Source organism: Neolamprologus brichardi, chromosome 3 (genome assembly GCF_056152115.1).
Source record: "Neolamprologus brichardi isolate AB-2024 chromosome 3, ASM5615211v1, whole genome shotgun sequence".
In the NCBI taxonomy this organism is placed as follows: Eukaryota; Metazoa; Chordata; class Actinopteri; order Cichliformes; family Cichlidae; genus Neolamprologus; species Neolamprologus brichardi.
The window spans coordinates 18,533,658-18,556,564 of record NC_142106.1 but is presented as its reverse complement, the minus strand read 5'-3'; the positions used below and the strand labels follow the sequence as shown (position 1 = coordinate 18,556,564).

At 37.6% G+C, this 22,907-nt stretch overlaps 1 protein-coding gene and 2 long non-coding RNA genes across 3 annotated transcripts; 1 reads left to right on the top strand and 2 right to left on the bottom strand.

The window, feature by feature from the left end:
* Window positions 1–5,160: 5,160 nt before the first annotated feature.
* LOC148103730 (uncharacterized) lies at window positions 5,161–10,357 on the bottom strand. Its single transcript, XM_087838200.1, has 8 exons — window positions 10,309–10,357; window positions 9,213–9,545; window positions 7,985–8,263; window positions 7,733–7,888; window positions 7,259–7,391; window positions 6,931–7,228; window positions 6,460–6,771; window positions 5,161–6,378 (listed from the first exon to the last, which is right to left on the bottom strand). The coding sequence occupies exons 1-8, from the start codon at window positions 10,355–10,357 to the stop codon at window positions 5,161–5,163; spliced, it is 2,778 nt and encodes a 925-aa protein (XP_087694326.1).
* Window positions 10,358–12,235: 1,878 nt separating this feature from the next.
* Window positions 12,236–13,497, top strand: LOC148103729 (uncharacterized). The gene is made up of 2 exons (XR_015717011.1): window positions 12,236–12,434; window positions 13,255–13,497. It is a non-coding gene; the product is annotated as an uncharacterized LOC148103729 (long non-coding RNA).
* A 753-nt stretch (window positions 13,498–14,250) lies between these two features.
* Window positions 14,251–15,916, bottom strand: LOC148103728 (uncharacterized). The gene is made up of 3 exons (XR_015717009.1): window positions 15,718–15,916; window positions 14,738–14,910; window positions 14,251–14,409 (listed from the first exon to the last, which is right to left on the bottom strand). It is a non-coding gene; the product is annotated as an uncharacterized LOC148103728 (long non-coding RNA).
* Between the last annotated feature and the right edge of the window lie 6,991 nt (window positions 15,917–22,907).

Sequence of the window (22,907 nt, the reverse complement as noted above, 5' to 3'; positions counted from 1 at the left end):
CAGAGTCTGGATAATATGTGTCTGTTACTTTGTGATGACAGGCAGTTAGTATGTTGTAGAATTAATAGTGCAAGGTGTGAGACAATAGAGGGAAGCAGAGTGTCTGAGTGTCTTCATACAAGTTCAGTATAATAGTCAACAAGTTATTTTTCAAGTGATCCAAGTTATCTTAATCTTACCAAATAATTTTTTTTTTTAGCATTCTTGTTTTCTTGTGCTTTCTTAAACAAAAGTTAAAAAAAAGAACAAACTGGAAAGCTTGATATTTGAGCTTGATGTCTAGAAATGTATTTAGACACAATAACTGCCTGAATGAGCCTCTAATCAGGCAGTAAACCTTACTGCCGGGGTTTTCCCCTGTTATACTTAAAAATGTACCACATGTCCCAAAACACAAACTTTACATAATTTAAGCTGGTGGCAAGCAGTGAAAAAATATTTTGAACATGTGTGTTACAATGCCACCATGTGGTCATTATTTGTGGGGACTGACAACACATTTGGAGCCACTCGTTCACACTTTTTCATTTTGATTGGCGCACATAATACTCTTTATAATCTATAACAGAGACTTTCCAGTGACAGAGCACATAGAGATGGATTTATTGCAGTGAGACCTATCCAGCTGACTCTAGTTTGTGTTTCTAGGGCAATAACAACAAAAACTGCCTTTATTGTCGATTCTAATAATAGAGATTTCTGGTTTTATGTTTGTACAGCCATACTTCCTCATCAAGATATTCTTTTCATTCAGACATGTAGTGTAAAAATGTATCCACTATCACATGAATTAGATGAACACCAGGGTGTCACTTAGTGGCATTTGGTATAGACCATTAACACAAACCTTCTTATCGCATCTATGTGCTGACACTTTAAGAAATGGCATCACTTTTTTCATTTCTCCAAAAGCAAGGTTACTCTTTTAAAGGGAAGATTTACAACCCCAGTCGACACCTTTTCCTGAACCACATCAACAAGTTCTTGGTGTCTTAAGTCCACAACATATGCTAATTTGACTATTTTTGCAGTAAAATATTTTTTCATAAAACCATTAAGAAGAAAAAAGTGATGTGCTCTGTTCTATCTCACATCAATCCAAGTCTGGTCAGTTTTATTCATGATGTCAAGATATCTCATCTAAGGGTTCAAAGTCCTTCACTAGTACAATGTTTTAGCACTAATTTCTTTATTTTTTTGTTCTAAAATCTATTAGAATACTATTCATCAATACATGTTTTAATCAGACATTTTAACAGTCTGCAAGCGGATTTGAGAGACACTTCCTCTGTCATCGTAGTTCAGCTTCAACTGAGTCCTTTCTTTTGTTGTCTGCAAGTGTTGTTTTTATAGGTTGAAACAAGAGTCGCAAAAGAGAAAGTATTTCTCAAGTTTCAGTGATCAACCCTTTAACTAAGATAGTATACTGGCAGTCAGTAGCTCTATATGTATGTATTTTGGTAGTTTTTTGTTTTATTATGAAAAAAAATGTAGCAGTGTTTTTATGATTCATATAGAGATACACTGATGTAAACAGTTAAATAAAAAGTCTTCAGACACGATGAGCCGCAGCCAACATATTTATTTACAATGTATGAGAGAGATGGCCTTCAGCAGGGTGCTGGTACACAGCAAATTCAAAAGTGTTAAATGTTTTGGTGTTAGTAGTCTTAGAGTTAATTTTACTCTAAGTAGAGTCACATTCTTTTAATGTAACTCTGAGGTGTAAAATGATAGTAGTTAAAATCGAGTGTTAAAAATGAGTGTTTCTATTTCAAATCTGGAGGTGTTACAATGGAAACATTAACTCTTGACCTCTTAACTCTGAACTCCTACAGGGGCTATGACACCAATAGAGATTGACAGACCACGTGACTTTCGCGCATTGCATGCCGGTAACTCGTGGCAAAAAATCCAAGTACCGCATCAAATGCAAGCATTTGCAGCACCGCAAAACGTTCATTCTCCGGTTCCAATACCTTCTTGCTTTTTCTTTGCCCCCCAAAAAAGTTATGTACAAAACGAAGGAGAACAATGCCGGTCTGTACAAAGACAGACTTGATGAAAAGTCAAAGAAAAGATACGAGGAAAAAAATCAAAGGAGTGAAAGGTTTATACCCTTACGAGCACACAGAGTGGACGAAATACGTTAGCGTGCTGCCCAACTTTCACCACGCTCATATTTATAATCATACGGTTATTGGAGTGAGTGCATACACTCATGAAGTTTAGTAACTTCAGGTCACTGCAACAAGCCCAGGTACAGTTTACCGACGGATGGGTACAGGAGCTTGAAATGCACCTTGTAGAACGAAAGACCATCGTACGTATCATAAGTTTACCAGTCTCACAAATCGTCTTCATAAATACACATTCGTTAACCGTTTATTAATAGGACCTTTAAGCTAAACGGTAATTAATTAGTAGTGGAAATAATTTCTGGTTCGCATTACAGAAATGTAGCAGTGACAATAATACTGTATGCTGTAATCATACTGGGCAATTAGTGATACAAAAAAACCTTTTTTTTTATCCTGTGAATAAAAGTATATGTTTTTGTCAATGTACCATGGTAATAAATGAAGAGAAACGCAATATTGTGTCAGGACAATTCACTATTTATGCACAATAAAAAAAGGAGCATAGCGCCACAATTTCTGTTCAGCGCCAGACTTGCTTGTAACCTATATCACTAATTATGTTATAAAAAATGACGTATTAACTACTACAAAACACTTACCTTTGTGGAAATGTTTGGAGCAAACTAACCTGTGAGCTGGAGCGTTCTGGGACGTTATATTTGGTCTTTGAATGGCTGTAATCCAGGCCATCCGTCGCCTCTTTTTACTTCGGAAACATGGCTCGAACAATTTCTCTTCAACGACGTAATCCGATAAAAAAACGATCTCTTTACCCGTCGGCTTCCCGTGGCTGTCATGCGACCGGCTATTGCAGTTAATAATACAACAGCTTCTTGACATTTTTTGTGTTTCTTTTTATTGCTGTGTAACTGATTTCAATTGAAAGCCTGCGTGCGCTAGTACCTCTTGCCACGAGTTCCCAGAATTCTTTGCGGTTTTACCCTTGAATGACGTCACATTTTCAATCTCTATAGAGTAAATTCACAGACTCCGCCCCCAGCACGGCTCCAATCGAAGCTGAAGTGAAGCCGTTTCAGAACATTTTGCTCTACATATTTGAGTTGTTTGCCATGCTTGGTAAGTCATGTTTTCAAAGATTGTTTCAATTATTGTTATTAGCTTTTACTTCTGTGGCTCTTTGGAGTTGAGACAAAGCTGTGTGAAAGGCATTAGCCATGTTGCTCGCTGATAGCATAATATTCTGTTTTAGCTAGCTGAAAGGTATTGTTTGCGGGTAAATACCACAGCCTTGAAAAAAAGCTTGCATGTGAATTTTCAGTCAAATTTCTTGGTCAAATACACCTAAAACGATGTCTAGAATATGAAATGTTGGTATAATGGTGCTACTTGAAGCCTGAAAACGATCTCCCATAAAAACGAGCAAACAGCAGTAGCAGATGTCCCGAGTCCCGACTGAGTTCTACGTTAGCACTTAGATTCCTCCAGAGTTTTGTGCACACGGTTTAGGTAAAAATGAAAAAGGTTGAGGTTTTACATTTAGTTCAGTATTACCTGTTGTCTGTGTCCTTGTCTTTTGGGAAAATACTTTACACAAGTAATGGCTCAAAAAGGATTCTTTTTTTTTTTTTTTACTGTGCTGCAATTGATTTGTGCCATTAATTAGTGTCAACTAATTTTTATTCAATCTCCACATAGGATATGCTTGTGAAGATGGAATATGGGGGAGAGCAGAAGTGCGTTGAAGTTCCACAAAGTGATGAATGAAGGACATGCATATTGTATTTTGTATTTATTGAAATAAGTGATGAGAATGCTGTTATTTGCATTTACCAGCTCACCTATGTCAGACCTTTTGATAAACGAAATTCTAATGAAAGTGAGAACATGTACACTGTTACATCTTTAGAAAATGTTTTGAAATTGTGGTGCACAGTTCAGAATAAATGTTTTTCAAAAACCATTGCATCTTTTTAGTAAATGTTTATTTCCAAAAGAAATTTCTAGAAGTTCAGAACAGTAAAATTCCCGCTTTTTAGAATTAATTAGAAGATAACTCTTACGTAGTTAAACTAAAATACTCTTTGAGAGTTAATATATAAACTCTTAACACCAAGTGTTAAATTATCAACTCCAGACAGATTTGGTGTTTAACACTAAATCAGAGTTAACATACCAACTCTCCAAAAAGAGTTAAATTAACACTCTCTGGTGTGGACCCATATAGACACTTTAAAAGTGTTGAAATCAAATCTGACAGTGTTAATTTGGACATGCTGGATTTGCTGTGTACGCAGTCTCTAAAGATGAACACCGCAGGCCTCTTTAAATGAAGTCAAAGGGAAGACATTTCCACAGCTATTGTTCAAACCCTTGACGGCCCCCTTCAAGGGAGTTTACAGGGTTACCTAAAGACTGCTCCTTGCCTCTTCCCCCCATCCTGAAAGACATGATTATCAAAAGGCTTCACCATCTTTGAATCTACCCACTGGTTGTCACAAACTTTCTCATGACACCTAAGTGTGTGTGCAAAAAAGTTAAAGATGAATGCTTCCTCACATGTGTACCTTGAAGTGACCCAAAAGTGATATTACTAAAAAAAATGTGACCAATACATAAAATAAAAGAAATTTCCATCACAATACACAGCAAGACCTGACACTGTTTTTTTCCCCCTCAGTCTGCAGTTCTGACTTTTTGTTTAAATTTGGTTGTTTCTTGTTCTCATCAATCTCTGTCTTTCTTTCTCCAATTGTCTGTTTTCTCTGTGTCTCACTTCCTGTCTGTTGGTCCTTGTCTGTGCTTGGAAGTAAAGTAGGATTTAAGGACATTTCTTCTCCTGATGACACTGACTGTTCTTTGGGTTCTTCTGCACATGGTGAAAACTGAAGTCTTGAATCCTCCATCTGATCCTTCACATCTTCCTTATTTTCTTTCAGACATTCTTGTGGTTCTGTTGGAACTGGCAGCTTTTGCTGATCTTTCGGCCTTTCATACAGTCGTGGTGTTGCTGCATAGTCAGCGTGAGCAAAATTATCCATACAATAATCATTTTGTTTATTCACATAATTTTTTTGCGGATGCTTGTTGCTTTTCTTGCTTTCTGAACTTTCTGTTTCTTGATTGGCAGTGTGCAGACCTCACACAGTTTTAGTTCATTTGAACGTATTCTATTCTTGTCATCCTTTTGATCAGCATCACATGTTTGATCCATCAGCTCCTCCTCTAGACAGTCGACTCCTCTCTGTGTGAGACTGACAGATTTCTCCAGCTGCTCTCTTTGATTTACATTCACTTGTTGCTCCGCCTGCAGCTCCCCTTCATGTGGGAGTTGTAGTTTTTCTCTCTCCTTGTCCTTCCTGTTTGCTTCATCAGCTTGGGCCCCTTGATTAACCTCCATGACCTCACTCTCCACTCTCTGTGTTTTTTCTACAAGCTGCCCTTGTGTCTCTGTTTTTCTCCATGGTTCCTGATCAGTGTAAAGAGGTAAGGGAAAATTAGAGGACTTTTCTCCTAATAATAACGTGGGCTCCTCTTTGGGTTCTTTGGGGTGGGAATATTCTTCAACCTCCATCTGATCCTGGAGATCTTCATCATTTTCTTTCCAAAATTCTTGTGGTTCTGTTTGAACTCGCAGTCTCTGCTTATGGTTGGCACATTGAAAGGTTTCATTCAGTTGTGCTGTTGCTGCGTTTTGATTGGGAGCAAAATCATCAACATCCATAAACTGATCATTTTGTATGTTTACATTTTGATGATGCCCTGCTTGAATTTCCTCTTTCTTGTCTGGCAATGTGCAGACGTCCTGCAGTTTTATTTCTTGTATGTGTTTTCTACTCTGGATGTTGTGTCGATCAACATCAGATGCTTCTTCCAGCAGCTCCTCCTCCTGTTTTTCTTCTACACTATTGACTCCTCTCCCTGTGAGACTGACAGATTCCTCCAACTGCTCTTTTTGATTTACGTTCACCTGTTGCTCCACCTGCAGCTCTCCTTCATGTGGGAGTTGTAGTTTTTCTCTCTGCTTGTACTTCCTGTTTGTTTCCTCAGATTTGAGCCCTTCATTAACCTCCAGCTCCTCTCCCTGAGCTCCTTCTTTCCTCTCTGCTCCTCTCAGTTTCTCTGGCTGCTCTCTGATTTCTTCTCGGCTCTGCTGAGATGTTTTGTCTGGTTGTTTCTCGTGGTTTTGTCCTCGTGTTTTGTCTTGTATTTTCAGATCTGTACTGTGAACTTTGCTGCTGACTGATGAAATCCTGCCCTCTGTCTCAAACTTCTTTTCCTCTCTTTTCCTCTCTGTCATTCCCATTGTGTCTCTCTGGTGTTCCCTCTCTACCTTTTTTATTCTTTTATTCTTCCTAACTGTTTTTTCTTCTCTGTGATGTTGGTTTTTATTATCTTTCCTTGTTTTCAGTTCTGTCTCATCTTTCTCTCTTTCCCTGTGTGTCTCTGATTGAAGTCTCCTCTGATTTTCCTCTCTCTGTTGTTTTGCCTCCAGTTTTTCTCTCTCTGTTTCCTTCTGTGCCATAAATAACAAACATAGATTATTTACCTCATCACTGTTTTCCTCTGCTCTCTTTTTCTCAGTGTCTGACTTTTTCATGTCCACATTTCTTTGCATCCGTCCTTTTTCTACAAGCTGCTCTTGTTGTGTCTCTTTTTCTCTCCGTGGTTCCTGATCAGTGCTTAAATGAAAACTAAAATTAAAGGACTTTGATTCTTTTCCAAACACTATCGGCTCTTTGAGTTTTTCTCTAAGTTGTAAAAACTGAAGTCCTGAATCATTTTTTCCTGCTTCCATCTTTTTCTCTCGTTCACCTTCAGCCCTCTCAGCTTTCATTCCTGTCATCTCCTCTTCATGTGTTTCTTCTTCTGTGACAGACTGAGACACTTTTTCACCCATAATAAACTGATTTATCATGTCCTCTTCTGTCCTGCTCATTTTTGATTCATATTTTTTTCTCTGCTCTCCTCTGATGTCCATATTATGTGTTTCATTTTTTTCTCTCCTGCTCTCTTCTTCATGTGTTTGTTGTTTCATTTCAAACTGAGGCTCTGTTTCAGTCAAAGCAGTTGTTTTTGTTCCTGAACTGTTGGTGTTTCTTCTTTGATCTGTTTCTTTTTTTGGTTTTTTATGATCATTTTGTTTTGTCTCTTTTTGCTCTTCTTCTCTTCCCGTCATGAGTGCTTCACTTTCTTCTTCCACCACCTGCAAACCGCTGGTATCATTTTTATAGCTGATCCTTTCTTTCTTCCCGGCCTGTTCAGCTCCGTCCTCCTCGCTCTTATTTTTTTCTGTACCTATAAAGAAGCAGGAGAAATGGATGAAGAACAATATGAAAAAGTGAGAAAGTGGAGCCGTTCAAGGGCTAAGAAAACACAGTTCAGGTGATTCAACTCTACATGAATGAAACCATAATTAAGAATATTATTTTCCATTTGTGCCAGTAGAGCCTTTTAGATCCTGCAGACTTGGAATTAAAAACGTTTAAGAAATGAAAAAAATCAGCTGCAAATAACAAAATATAAACTGATCATTTCAATTATTGTATGAGAAAAATAACAAGAAATAAAAAAAAGGGAATTAAACACTTAAATATTGATTATTGAAAAAAAGGAGGAAAAAAAGAACTTACTACATTTGGCTCGTCTCTTCTTCCACACAACAACGACAACAGTAAGAATCAGAATGAGCACAACAAGAGCAGCGGTGACCACACCAATGATGATATTTGGATGACTAGCTGGTTTACTGGGAGGACTGGAAGGACTGATGACCATGAAGAAATCATCTGAAATGACAACGGGGTAGAGTAGTTCATACAATTGACCAGAACCGTCCAGCTATTCATGGGAATTCACATCATTACCTCATGTATGAGCTTTACCTGGAACATGTATGTGTGTCTCTCTGCTCTGCTTGGTGTTCCTCTGTTGGACTCTGCAGGTGATGTTGTTGCTGTGTCTCTTCTCCACAGTCACTCTGCTGCTGACAGTATAGAGGTCATCAGGACCTCTGAGGGTCTCTGTAGGTCCAGCAGAGAGGAGGTTTCCCTCACCGTCCAACCACAGCAGCTCAGGCTCTGGATACCAGCCTGCAGACTCACACTGTAACACCACTCCACTCATGGTTCTGTTAATCCATGCAGCAGGTGAGGAGGCAAGAGCTGATGAAAGAGAACAGTGACGAAATACTGACTTGAAATGATTTCTTAACTTCATTATGTTATCAGATAACAGGTGGGGGAGCTGATCATAGTTCTTACATCAATGTTTTACTTAATGGATCTTAATGTTGGTTAATTAGTTATTAAAATAAAAAAGATCTTGAATATTAATAAGAAAGGGAAGATCAGCCAAAATAAGTACACTGTATACTCATACTGTAGAGGTTTGTGAATCAGCCTAAAAGAAGTTCTATTTTCTTTTATTTGAATCAGAGTTTAAGAGACCAATCAACTATTTTAAAAATTAACCAGCATTTGAATAATATTTTCACTTACCAACAATAAGCTGAATGGTAGTGTGTTTATTCAACTCTGGAACCAAACATCTGTATGTTCCCATGAAAATTGGCACAGAAATTTTAATATTTTCTTTATCTTTCTCTGCACTGCTGGCCTGTGAGGCTTGTGTTATGACGACAGATTTTGGCTTATTCAAGAAACTTCAGGGTTAACTCTGAAGGCGGTTCAATTCTTATTGTATCAGGGTAAATCACCATGGTAACTCATACTGTGAACCTAATCTGCTCTGTAGCAGGCTAGGTTCTGGGACAGAGAACCTACCCTGCTACAGAGCTAGGTTTTGGGACACACCTATAGAGTTTGTTACTATAGTGAATGACAGAGTTTAAGTGACCTGAAGTTCCCCTAATTTCTGGGTTAAGAAAGTCTGACCCTGCTTTATGGAACAGCTCCATGGAGGGATTGTTTAGTTTTCTATTCTTCTGGCTGATGTTAGCCAATGTTAGCTCATGTTTAATAGTAAACAATAGATGTGACCCAAAACCTAGGCCGCATCCTTCGGAGGACCCGGCCTTTGCAATCTACGTGGGCCGGGTCCTAATGAATTGCTTTTAACAAAAGAAGCCAAATAACCTGAACATCCACTTACCGACAAAGAGCTGAACAGTAGAGTCTTTTCGTAGGTCTGGAACAAAGCATCTGTATTTTCCCTCATCAGACAGTTTCACTTTGGAGATCTTTAGGGAAATGTTTCCATGTTTCATTTCACTAATGAACAGAGACGTTCTGTCCTTGTAGAATGGATTTTGTAACTCAGGTCTCTCAGGCCACACATGGACTAATCTGCGGTCCAGGTCAGGTCTACTCCACTCCACAGTCATGTCTGAAGCATCGATGGTTGGGTAGAGGTAACTTTTCAAAATGATGTCATCACCAACTGTTGCCACCACTGGCTGATTTGAACCAATCACTTCCGACTGACCTGAGACAACAAAGGCTTGTGTTTTTGTTTCAGACAGAAATTAACAACAAAGCTTGTTATTACTGTAAGCACATAACAGTTTGGTATAGTTCCAGTGAGTTAGTGACTACTGAACTTAACTATTGTGGTCACTTTAAATGTCTAAAAAAATAAAATCAGCAGCTATGGAAACTTTCATACAAAATAATTAATTGAAAATTAATTAAATTTTAAATAAAATTAATTGAAATTGAAAATTATAAATATCAAAGATGGGGCCAGTTCACTGTGTTATTTCCAGCGAGAAATGTGATGATCAACTTAACCTAGTCAGATCTTTGAGCCCCATTTTTTTTAAACAGTTTATGAGGTGTGTATATATACGTGATATATAGAAGGCAGTTGAGATTTCTTTAGTATATTATATTTTGGTGTGTGTGTGTGTGTTTGTGTTTGACCACACACATTACTAATATTGAATAATAATAATAATAATAATAATAATAATAATAATTATTATTATTATTATTATTATTATTATTATTAGTAGTAGTAGTAGTAGTAGTAGTAGTAGTAGTATTATAGTAATTAGTAGTATATATATATATATATATATATATATATATATATATAGATATATATATATAGATAGATAGATAGATAGATAGATAGATAGGTATAATTATTATTATATTAAACCTTGGGTAAAAAAAAGATTGCTGAGGGAAAGGTGTATGTCCCAAGGCCCTCAGGTGATGTGCATCCCAGCTGTCTGGAGTTCTACGTCTGATCTTCAACATGAGTCTGAAACTGCAGAGGGTTGTGGAAGACATCCTGCATGGTTCCTATCCCCAAAAAGATCAACCCGTTAACCCCTAGTGACTACAGGCCAGTGGCTCTGACCTCACATGTCATGAAGACACTGGAGAGACTCATCCTGAGACACCTGTGTCTGCTGGGGGAGCCTTGGCTGGACCCCCTACAATTTGCTTATCGACCTCGTATCGGAGTGGAGAATGCCATCATCCACCTCCCGGACCAGGCTTATTCTCAGTTGGACATTGTTGAGAGCACTGTGAGGGTCATGTTCTTTGACTTCTCTAGTGCTTTTAACATGATGAGACCATCTGGGGAATAAGCTCACCGAAATGCAGATGACACCCCACTGGTAGCTTGGATCATGGATAATTTAACAAGTCGACCACAGCATGTCCGGCTGAAGAGCTCCCGCTCAGATAACATCCTGACCAGTATGGGGGAGCCGCAGTGGACCGTCCTATCACCCTTCCTCTTCACCCTCTACATGTCTGCCTTCAGGTACAAGTCTCAGTCATGTCATCTGCAGAAATTCTCTGATGACTCTGCCATTGTGGGCTGTATCAGGGATGGACAGGAGGAGGATTACAGGAGCATGGTGGACAGATGTGTTGAGTGATGTGAGCTAAACCATCTACAACTGAACATCACAAAAACGGAGGAACTGCTCATGGACTTTAGGAAGCATGCTCCTACTTCTACCCCGTCACCATCAGAGGGGCTGACATGGAGGTCGTAGAGGGCTACCAGTACCTGGGGGTACACATTGACTGTAAACTAGACTGGTCCAAGAACACCAATGCTGTCTTCAAGAAAAGGCAGTCTGCTTTTCCTACTGAGGCAGCTCAGGTCCTTGAAGACAGCTGATGCCAACAGGTTGAACAAGCTGGTTAAAAAAGGCTGGTTCTGTCCTGAGTGTCAGACTAGAGAACTTAGGGGAGGTGTCTGATATGGAGGACCACAAGAGCCACGCGCATCGAAATAAAAAATCCTGTGCTTAATTAATGAATTGTAGAATAAAATCTGCATTTGTAAATTCATTTTTGAATTCCAATTTAATAAATTGATTTTTAAAATGCTTTTTAAGTCTTCATTTCAAAAAACATTTTCGAATTGCACTTTAATAAACTTCATTTCAAAAACCTTTTTCGAATTGCACTTTAATAAACTTCATTTCAAAAATCTTTTTCGAATTGCACTTTAATAAACTTCATTTCAAAAACCTTTTTTGAATTGCACTTTAATAAACTTCATTTCAAAAATCTTTTTCGAATTGCACTTTAATAAACTGCATTTCAAAAACCTTTTTCGAATTGCACTTTAATAAACTTCATTTCAAAAATCTTTTTCGAATTGCACTTTAATAAACTTCATTTCAAAAACCTTTTTCGAATTGCACTTTAATAAACTTCATTTCAAAAATCTTTTTCGAATTGCACTTTAATAAACTTCATTTCAAAAACCTTTTTCGAATTGCACTTTAATAAACTTCATTTCAAAAACCTTTTTCGAATTGCACTTTAATAAACTTCATTTCAAAAACCTTTTTTGAATTGCACTTTAATAAACTTCATTTCAAAAATCTTTTTCGAATTGCACTTTAATAAACTGCATTTCAAAAACCTTTTTCGAATTGCACTTTAATAAACTTCATTTCAAAAACCTTTTTCGAATTGCACTTTAATAAAGTTCATTTCAAAAACCTTTTTTGAATTGCACTTTAATAAACTGCATTTCAAAATCCATTTCCCTTTCCTGTTCGCTCAGGGATTAACATGTGGATTAGCATTTGGATTAGCAGTTGGATTAACAACTTCATTTTAAAAATCCTGCTGCTATTCAAATGAGCCACACCGTGGGATGTAAGGAGCTCTCTGATTGGTTGGTCAGACACAGGCTGTCTGCCAGCCTGGATGTTTCTAGCTCATAGCTTCGCCCTGCTAAGAAGCCTGTGTGCTTGTACAAAGGCCGTTCGACCTCGGGATTTACACTCGGTTCGACAAGGATATGTGAAGAATGAAGGGACCCTGCAGCGAAACGGAGAGCCCAACCTCTGGCTGAGTGCCTGTTTACAAAGTCTGACCACCTGTGAAGGTAACGTGCTAACGTGGCTAACGCTAGCATCACCGCACGTAGCCCCGTTATTTTAAGGTCATCTTAGCTTATGAAAGTTTTACGTCGCAGCAGTACAAGCTAGCTACGTGTTTTGTAAGCTGCTGTGCTCTTCACAAATAAAGCTGGAAGCAGCTCAAACTATTAGAACCAGCACTGAGGCCTGTTACATTTATACAGTGTTAGAGCAACGGCTGCAGCCTACAGCCTTTAAACTAGCGATTAAAATGCTGACAGTAAACTCGTCAGTCCAGATGTTACCACATTACTTTGTGATACTTGTGAGTTAAAACAACTGAGACAGGCTGATTAAAATAACAGCTTTCAGTTCTCTCATTCAGCATATAAAGACTGGAGATCACACTACTGATTTCAGCTCATTTAATATGTGAGTGCACAGATTCATTCTCAACTGGACATAAACGATGATCAAAGGTTGTATATATGATGAAGTCATCAAACCCCAGCCTGTAACACAGTACGCTGAATCTTAGCTTTGAATGTCCAGTATATTCTAATCAGTGCAATCTAAGCATTCACTGAACCTACAGTATCTACACCTGTGTGGTAAATGTGTGGTAAAGATACAGATAATGAAATTTAATTATTAATACAATATACGTCATGAGAAACGAAAGCTGAAATTGATTCAGTTTAGTACTTTTCTCTGTATGCTCTGTGATCATAAAGGCCTTAAATTCTGTGATATATACTGTAAATGATTTTCACAGAGGTCTTAAAGTACTTAAATCACTGCTGATAGTCTGGTTGTTTATATTTTCACATGTTTTTGTGTCTGTAGGGCTGTTTGATGACAATTTGGACTCCTCTGGGAGATGAGGACACACCCACACCTGTTCCATACTGCAGCCAATGATGGTGTTACGGCTCTGAGTCAGCTTTGGGCCATCAGACGCACACACTGGAAAACCAGCACCTGGACTTCATGCAGGAGAGACGGCCTCAGTGATGATGGACTCTGCATCGTCTATTTTACCTCCTAATCTCTTTCTCTTTAACACACAATTAAAATCTTAGTGAGGAAGTCTCTAACTTGTACACATTTGTACTATTACTTGTTTTATTAGTTATTTTTAAGAAGAGTAAAGTTATTCACAAAGTTTTTATTCTTCTGTATTTATTCTTTTGTATCATGTACCACAGTCATACTGAACTATACAGACCTGGTGAATTGGAGAAAAAAAAATCATATATGAATGAATCATTCAGCTTCAGCAGTATTTCTAATCATCTTATGAATTCCAGTCTAATGTCAATTCACTGTTTGAGTTCAGTCTTGGTCTTAAACTCCAGAGAATACCACCTGGTTCAGTTTTTTCATCTGATTATTGGGAAAACAGTTTTCTTCTGAGAGATGCTGCTAGAGCTGAAATAGAGCCCAAAGAAACAACAAAGTTTAGTGCCTCTGGATTTTCCATGGAAAATTGTTTTATCACTCACTCAGGTGACTTCTCCAGTGTCACGGATAAGTGATGAAAATATCTCCCACTGGAAACCATTGTGTCCAGTTAAAGTCAATCGACTTTTTCAAGGAGAGTTGTTAGATGCTGTGCTCATGAGGACAATGGGTTTTAAACTTGCAGCACAACACAAAGCTGAAATACTGGATCAACGATCAAAACACATTGAGCAGAATTAAGTCAAAATGTAATATCCTGATATGACACATCACACATGATCCAGCATTGTTCTAAGATTGCAAACTTTCTTATTGGAAGTTTCCACAGCTGCCAGAAAGGGACAGATTTCTGGCTGGTCTTAATGAGTGGTTGTTGCTCTCTTGTTTTCTCTGGAATTGCTGCACGAAGGATGTAACACCCATGATAAGCACTGAGGTGTATGTCCTTGTCAGAAATGAGCAATGCTCAGCTTCCAGGTAAGGAGAAGTGGAACCAGAAGATATTCAAATGCATCTCTCCACAGCTGCTGATGAATTCTACAAAAAACAAAGTTTGTTAAAAACATTTGCAGGTGAATCAACACTGATTTATCAATGACATCCATTTACTCAAAAATTACTGACAAGTGGACAACTAGAATATATAGTTTATAATTTCAACATTGTACTGTAAAAAATGGAACTTTATATGACAAATGTGTGGTGCTTGTGGAATTTTTAACAAGGACCCTACAAAACTTTACAGTACTCATGCTGCCACACTTCTGATGGCTAGGTGTGCAGTTCCTGCTTTAAATGCATTCACTTTTAAGATTAAGAAATCTAAGTGATAATAGGCCAGAAATGTTTGAACTTGCTTATGAACCTAAATCACTGAGGCCATCTCTCCTGCATGAAGTCCAGGTGCTGGTTTTCCAGTGTGTGCGTCTGATGGCCCAAAGCTGACTCAGAGCTGTAACACCATCAATGGCTGCAGTATGGAACAGGTGTGGGTGTGTCCTCATCTCCCAGAGGAGTCCAAATCGTCATCAAACAGCCCTACAGACACAAAAATGTGAAAATATAAACAACCAGACTATCAGCAGTGATTTAAGTACTTTAAGACCTCTGTGAAAATCATTTACAGTATATATCACAGAATTTAAGGCCTTTATGATCACAGAGCATACAGAGAAAAGTACTAAACTGAATCAATTTCAGCTTTCGTTTCTCATGACGTATATTGTATTAATAATTAAATTTCATTATCTGTATCTTTACCACACAGGTGTAGATACTGTAGGTTCAGTGAATGCTTAGATTGCACTGATTAGAATATACTGGACATTCAAAGCTAAGATTCAGCGCACTGTGTTACAGGCTGGGGTTTGATGACTTCATCATATATACAACCTTTGATCATCGTTTATGTCCAGTTGAGAATGAATCTGTGCACTCACATATTAAATGAGCTGAAATCAGTAGTGTGATCTCCAGTCTTTATATGCTGAATGAGAGAACTGAAAGCTGTTATTTTAATCAGCCTGTCTCAGTTGTTTTAACTCACAAGTATCACAAAGTAATGTGGTAACATCTGGACTGACGAGTTTACTGTCAGCATTTTAATCGCTAGTTTAAAGGCTGTAGGCTGCAGCCGTTCCTCTCACACTGTATAAATGTAACAGGCCTCAGTGCTGGTTCTAATAGTTTGAGCTGCTTCCAGCTTTATTTGTGAAGAGCACAGCAGCTTACAAAACACGTAGCTAGCTTGTACTGCTGCGACGTAAAACTTTCATAAGCTAAGATGACCTTAAAATAACGGGGCTACGTGCGGTGATGCTAGCGTTAGCCACGTTAGCACGTTACCTTCACAGGTGGTCAGACTTTGTAAACAGGCACTCAGCCAGAGGTTGGGCTCTCCGTTTCGCTGCAGGGTCCCTTCATTCTTCACATATCCTTGTCGAACCGAGTGTAAATCCCGAGGTGGAACGGCCTTTGTACAAGCACACAGGCTTCTTAGCAGGGCGAAGCTATGAGCTAGAAACATCCAGGCTGGCAGACAGCCTGTGTCTGACCAACCAATCAGAGAGCTCCTTACATCCCACGGTGTGGCTCATTTGAATAGCAGCAGGATTTTTAAAATGAAGTTGTTAATCCAACTGCTAATCCAACTGCTAATCCAAATGCTAATCCACATGTTAATCCCTGAGCGAACAGGAAAGGGAAATGGATTTTGAAATGCAGTTTATTAAAGTGCAATTCAAAAAAGGTTTTTGAAATGAACTTTATTAAAGTGCAATTCGAAAAAGGTTTTTGAAATGAAGTTTATTAAAGTGCAATTCGAAAAAGGTTTTTGAAATGAAGTTTATTAAAGTGCAATTCGAAAAAGATTTTTGAAATGAAGTTTATTAAAGTGCAATTCAAAAAAGGTTTTTGAAATGAAGTTTATTAAAGTGCAATTCGAAAAAGGTTTTTGAAATGAAGTTTATTAAAGTGCAATTCGAAAAAGGTTTTTGAAATGAAGTTTATTAAAGTGCAATTCGAAAAAGGTTTTTGAAATGAAGTTTATTAAAGTGCAATTCGAAAAAGGTTTTTGAAATGAAGTTTATTAAAGTGCAATTCGAAAAAGATTTTTGAAATGAAGTTTATTAAAGTGCAATTCGAAAAAGGTTTTTGAAATGAAGTTTATTAAAGTGCAATTCGAAAATGTTTTTTGAAATGAAGACTTAAAAAGCATTTTAAAAATCAGTTTATTAAATTGGAATTCAAAAATGAATTTACAAATGCAGATTTTATTCTGCAATTCATTAATTAAGCACAGGATTTTTTATTTCGATGCGCGTGGCTCTTGTGGTCCTCCATAGTCTGAGAGGAGAATGCTAAAAAAGCTTCTCAGTATCATAAACAACCCCTCTCATTCCATGCACACCTCCATGATGGACCATTGGAGCACACGCAGACTGATCGCCTCACAATTTTACACTGTGGAACATTTTTGTGATATTGTTCCAACATTTGTAGATAGTTGTTTTGCACATTGGTGAACATCATCTAAATGCAGAACTGACTACAGGAACTACAGGACCTTTTTAGGATTAATATAAATGTAACTTTGTCTTTTACTCAATTGTGCAATGTTATTATTCATCTGTTTGTTATTGATTGAATGTTTGTCTCAATCTCCCATTATTACGCCAGCAAGACAAAGGAGATGATCATAGACTTTAGGAGGAAGTCACCCCCTACAACACCGGTGAACATCCAAAGAAAAGACATTAAGATAGTGGACTCTTATAAGTACCTGGGTGTTCACCTCAACAATAAACTGGACTAGAAATACAGACATCCTGTATAAGAAGGGCCAGAGTCGACTCTGCTGAGGAGACTGAGGTCCTTCGGAGTCTGCAGGGCTCTGTTAAGGACATTCTATGACACTGTGGTAGCATCTGCCCTTTTCTATGCAGTGGCCTGCTGGGGGAGTGGATGCACAGACATGGACATAATCACATATGCTACCATTGTATATAGTGTATTATCTTACTTTTTTCATTGATTGTACTTATTTGTATTTTTGTATTTCCTTCTGATATCTGTACCTGAGCTGAGGTGATGGAAAAATGTCCCTGTTGTGGGATCAATAAAGTCTTATCTTATCTTATCTTATATGCTGCTACACTATTTTTTATAATAACACAACGTTAAAAATTAATTTCCCTTGGGATGAATACAGTTATCTTATGATTAGATACTAAAAGTCTTCACAATTTTGCACTGTGGAACAGTATTGTGATATTGTTCCAACATTTGTAGAGAGTTGTTTTGCAGATTGGTGAACAGCTGCTCATCTTTACGCTTCCACTCTAAAAATGCTATTTCTTTAAGCCAAGTCATTTACTGATATGGTGTTAGTTAATGGAAATAAATGCACAGAGTTCTTCCAGTTGTTTTTAATTTTATTTTTTTGTAATACTTTCATTTCCAGCCTTCCCTTTCAAATTCAAAACAAGCTAATATTTTTCATAAAATAGTAAAAGTTTAAACAAATATAATATTTTCTGTAGTGGTTGTCTATCTCTTTGTGTTTGCCCTATGGAAAACTGGGAACCTGTCCAGGGTGCACTATGCTTGTAGCCCTATGGTAGCTGTGATAGGCTCCAGCGCCCCAGCAAGTATGAATTAAATAAGCATAGGATGGATTGTTTCCTTTGTTCAATTCTAATTAAAATATAAGCTTTATGTCATTTGCAAATCATTGCCTATTGTATCCATATTACAAAAAATTAACACATTCACTCATGAAGCCAATTATTGAGCAACTATATCAAACTTTAATACTGGCTACACACCTGTATAAATGTAATTAAGTCAAATGATGTCAGTTTTTCCAGCCTGCAAACCATTTGCATTTTGGAAGTTGTGTGTTATTGACATATAGAGTTAAACTATTATGGTGGTGGATATGTCTGTGAAGGTTCTCAGTCATCCAGGTCATCGTAGTCTAAGGAGCTTGGAAAGAAAAGCGTCTGAACTTCTTTGAGTTGCTTGAAGACGTTTCACCTCTCATCCGAGAAGATGAGAGGTGAAGCGTCTTCAAGATTTTGTGATGCATATATATATAAATCACAAAAGGCTGATTCTGTTCATCTGGACATTTGGTATTTCCTTTCCTGGATGATTGAGCATGCATCAAGAGATAAACACACAATTTATCTTTTATTTATATAAATGAATGACTTGATAATGTAATTTACCGTGACATGAGGATATCAGACCAAGGACAATACAAGTGCATAAAACACCGAAGACATCAAAGCAAGGATGAAGCATCCTACAGGTCTGAAAAAAAAAAGAATATGAACAGATACTTGATAAATACTTATTACTTTAAAAAAAAAATTACTTAAATGATATTCCTGTTGCCACTAAATGTGATAATATCACAAGGAAAAAGCAGATGAAGTTACTCTTTTACATTAAGAATTGAATAACATGGTCCAGTCCCAATAAAGACGTATAATAGGATGGATCCATCAAATATTTTAACCCACTATGCAATAGTACTTTTATTCGGGTTGTACTTATAGAACTACAAATGAACTGTTTTAAAAACATAAATAATTACAGTAAATACTAAGAAATAGACATGTTGCTTTCCCGTGTGCACTCTGTCATTGTTGATGCAAAACAGGCATAATCTTTGCTTCACTTTAATTTGCAGTTACATTAAAACACAAACAAGATTTCCATGGACATTTCTTTTTCTATAAAGGTCTTTAAAAAAATTAAATGTCGAGCACCTGGAGAAATTATTTAAAGCTTATTCAGTCCCCACCCCCCGCCCCGGTAACGTTCAAATCAAAAGAGAAAGTCCTGGAATTCGACGACGATTTCCAAATTAAATGCTACTGAATTTAACCTACAGGCTATAAGATGGAAAGTGTCCGACAATATAATGTTAGTGTATTTCATATTGATTTTTACAGCTCTATAATTAAAAAAAAGAAGAAAAAAAAGAATCAAAACAAAAAGTGGAGTAACCTGCGCCATGCCCACAGGACAAAAACAGCACTGCCTTCATTGTAAATTAAACCAAAAATAGTATTTTCGTCTCCTCGAAAGAGCGCATTATACACATCTATGAAATCATAACTGCCAAACTGGTGTGTGTTTCGGAAAGGCCCCTGCCAGTGTTTAACGGCCAAAATAATAAACTAATAATAATAATAATTTTAAAAAAAAGAATCGGGAAGGAAACACTTCTTGAGCAAAAGGTAATATTCCGCATATCTTTGGCGGCTGGAATGTCAGGATTGTTTCTTAACCAGTTGAATCCGCAGATTCATTTTCACTGAATGGCGTTTTCTGTTTGTCAGTCTCCTGCGGTTTGAAAGGATTTAAGACATCGGCAAAAAACAAAACAAAACAAACAAAAAAAAAAAAAAACATATTCAGCTCGTGAAAATGCATAAACGTATCAATATTATCTTCAGACAACAATGAAATCATCTTAATAAAAAAAAAAAAAACAACTTAAGAATTCCGCCTAGTAACCCTGCCTTACAGATAACAAGCCGACATATTCCTCAAGACTAGCACCGATCAGCTCGACTTACCTGGGACAGACTGTTCACCAGGCTGTCCCAGGTCAGTCGAGATAAGGAACAGCTGATAGGGACATGTAACCACGCCCACGTTACAAACGACAGACATGGCTTAACGTGGGCATCACAATATTCAGCACAAAATAAATGTAGCTTGTATCAGGCAGAAGTCTTTCTAATTTTTTAAGAAAGGTAATTTTATTGTAAATAAAATCCATACACATTGATACGTGTATGGATTTACACAAACTGCAGTGCAAATGTGTGTGTCTCCGACATAGTTCCAAATTCACCCGCAACGAAATAATAAAAATATAATCACGGAGGGAGAGTGAATCAAAGCTGAAACTGACATGATTTTGAGTTCAGATTTCACACATTACCCTTAATCCAAGAAAACAGACACTTGTCTTTCCTGTGTGATATCCGTTGGTTTCACTTTCATTTACAATAAAAGAGCGATACGGTGTACTTAGATATAGTAAAACGTGTTAACTTAAAATATTAGACCGTCTGAAAAGCAGAATTAAAGCTTTGCTACATCAGCATTCATTTAAATATTAAAACCTAACGATCAAGTTTGCACGCGCACGATCATTTCGGAGGAGATTACACTATTCCCACCATCTTCATTTTTATGAACACTAAGTTTTCTATTTTAAGAGCAAAATACCTCTCTTGAAGCATCTGCATACCTGTTTCTGAACGTCCTCAGCGTGATGTCAAGAAAAAAGAAGAGAAAGCTCTTTCAGGTCACCTGGAGAATAAGAAGTGCTTCCGTGTTTCCTGCTTGGAGTTTTTTTTTTTTTTAAACTGTAACTGTAATATATGCCGTATGATTAATGTTTGCTTGATATGTTTATTTTGCTAAATGTATACTTTAATTAGCTTCACGCAATCATAGCTAAACTTTGATAAATACATATATTATAAGTATATAAGTATATAATAAGACTTTTTCATAGTGGCACATTTCATGTTTGTCCACATAGTGGCACGCACGATTACAGGTGAATGCAAGGTTTACAAGCAGAACAACTATTTTTTTTTCAGTCTGACTTTGACCCTAATGCTCCAGAGCAGATTTTGTAGGAGATAACGCATGTCTCACGGGATACACTCCACCATCTTGATTTATATGAGCACACTACGATTTCTGTTTTCTGAGCCAAAGCCATAATATAGGTAGAGGATTTGTTGGAGCATCTGGATCCCTGTTTCTGAACAGAAAAAATGAATTTAAGATCTACTGACATCCATTATTAGTAAGGTTGTGATACTGGGATATTTGAAGCTTCTTATTGATGATTCATCCTGATACATGTTGTTTACAGACCAATCTGTAGGTGTTGCTGTCTCTAGTTTGGACAACAGCCTGGAGTATAGATATGGGTCTACATGTGTGGATGACGACTATAAAGTAATAAAGTGCTTGTTTGTTTTATTTGACTTCTTTCAACCAGTGGAAGCAGCAGTTTTACTGAGTTGTTACTAAGCTTGACCAACAGGACAGCAATGTGCAAGTAAATACATGGTTATTGCTATGATGAAGGATAAGGAACCTATCTTTAGTACCTTCATGGTTACACAAGATGAAAAATGATCTTCACTATGAGGTGGCAGTTTGACGAACACAAAAAGATTTACGAGCATGTGAATTTCCATCGCCGTTCCCAATGTTACAGTGAGAGCATAGAAACCTTTGTTAGAAATCTCTGTCAGATAGCAGGACGTTTGGACTTTGATGCCAACAAAGATGAATAAATATGGGGCCGCATGGTCATCAGTATAGCGGACAATGAAATGCCACAGAGGCTCTAGATGGAGTCTGACTTAACCCTGGAGAAGGCTGATTATTGCTCGTCAGTCTGAACTAATCAAAATGCAAAATCCTGGTACCGGTAGAAATGACAGGGAGATAAATGCTGTTGCCCGTACGTTTAGGACTTTTAGATAGTTTGAAAAGAAACACTTTAATGTCGGCAACAAATCACAAGGAACCAAAAAAAAAAGTAGAGAAGAGAGACAGTAGGAACTGCACAGTATGTGGGAGATTAGATGACTTCAGAAAGTGCCCACTAAAGGTAAATGTAGTGGGAAGTGCCATATGAGTGGATATTTTGAAGAATGTGTAGGTTGCATGTTCTATTAGGAATATGGAGGAGAACATAACTGAAGGGGGGAGATGTGTTTTTTACAGACCGATCTGTAAGTGTCACTAATCTTAAATATATATTCACAACATAATAGTCCTTTAGAATATTTAATTTAACTGGTTAAAGTCATTTTTGCTCCTAAATCGCAGGACACAGTTTACACATCAGGGCCGTTGTCAGACACAACGCAGGAACACACTGGTTACATAAGCAAGTTGTCACACATCTGAGATTATGGATATTCAAACTTTGAATTACATTTAAATTAAATTATTTATTTTCCAAACTCAGATGGAGCTGCGGCAGAGGAATGAAAAATGCCACATACTTCTCTGAAGCTGTGAGGTGCTGAAACCTGCTCTAGAGCATTCACACATAGCAAAATTGGTATGGCCCGGATCTGGCCCATACAATGTGATAACACACACATTGCCCACATACCGCAAAGAATGAGGTGCCCCATACATGGGCCAGCACAAAGCCAGTTGCAGACACACTGGTGGTCCTGTGCTGGCTCATGTGTGGATTACCTCTGGCAAACCTGATCTGGGCAACCAAAGGGCCATCATTCTTTGCAGTATGTGGGCCATGTGTAAGTTACGTGCAGCCACGGGCCAGTTGCAGACACATTGCTAGCCCTGTGCTGGCCCAGAACAGTTTCAGCTCTAGCCCCAGATGTCATCCTAATGTGTACCTTAATCAAGCCATGTAATAACAACTTGTGCTGGAACATGAAAGTGCAAAAGTAACATAACAAAACTCTGTTCTGACAGTGAATGGACTGATTCTTACATAGCGC

What these genes read in the sequence shown, in the direction of transcription:
- LOC148103730 (XM_087838200.1), bottom strand. Translation starts at nt 10,357, where the DNA reads ATGTCTTCCACAACCCTCTGCAGTTTCAGACTCATGTTGAAGATCAGA. An exon ending in TACTGTTCAGCTCTTTGTCG is followed by an intron (nt 8,264 to 9,212) that starts GTAAGTGGATGT and finishes CTCTTTCATCAG; the next exon opens with CTCTTGCCTCCTCACCTGCT. An exon ending in GACACACATACATGTTCCAG is followed by an intron (nt 7,889 to 7,984) that starts GTAAAGCTCATA and finishes TTGTCATTTCAG; the next exon opens with ATGATTTCTTCATGGTCATC.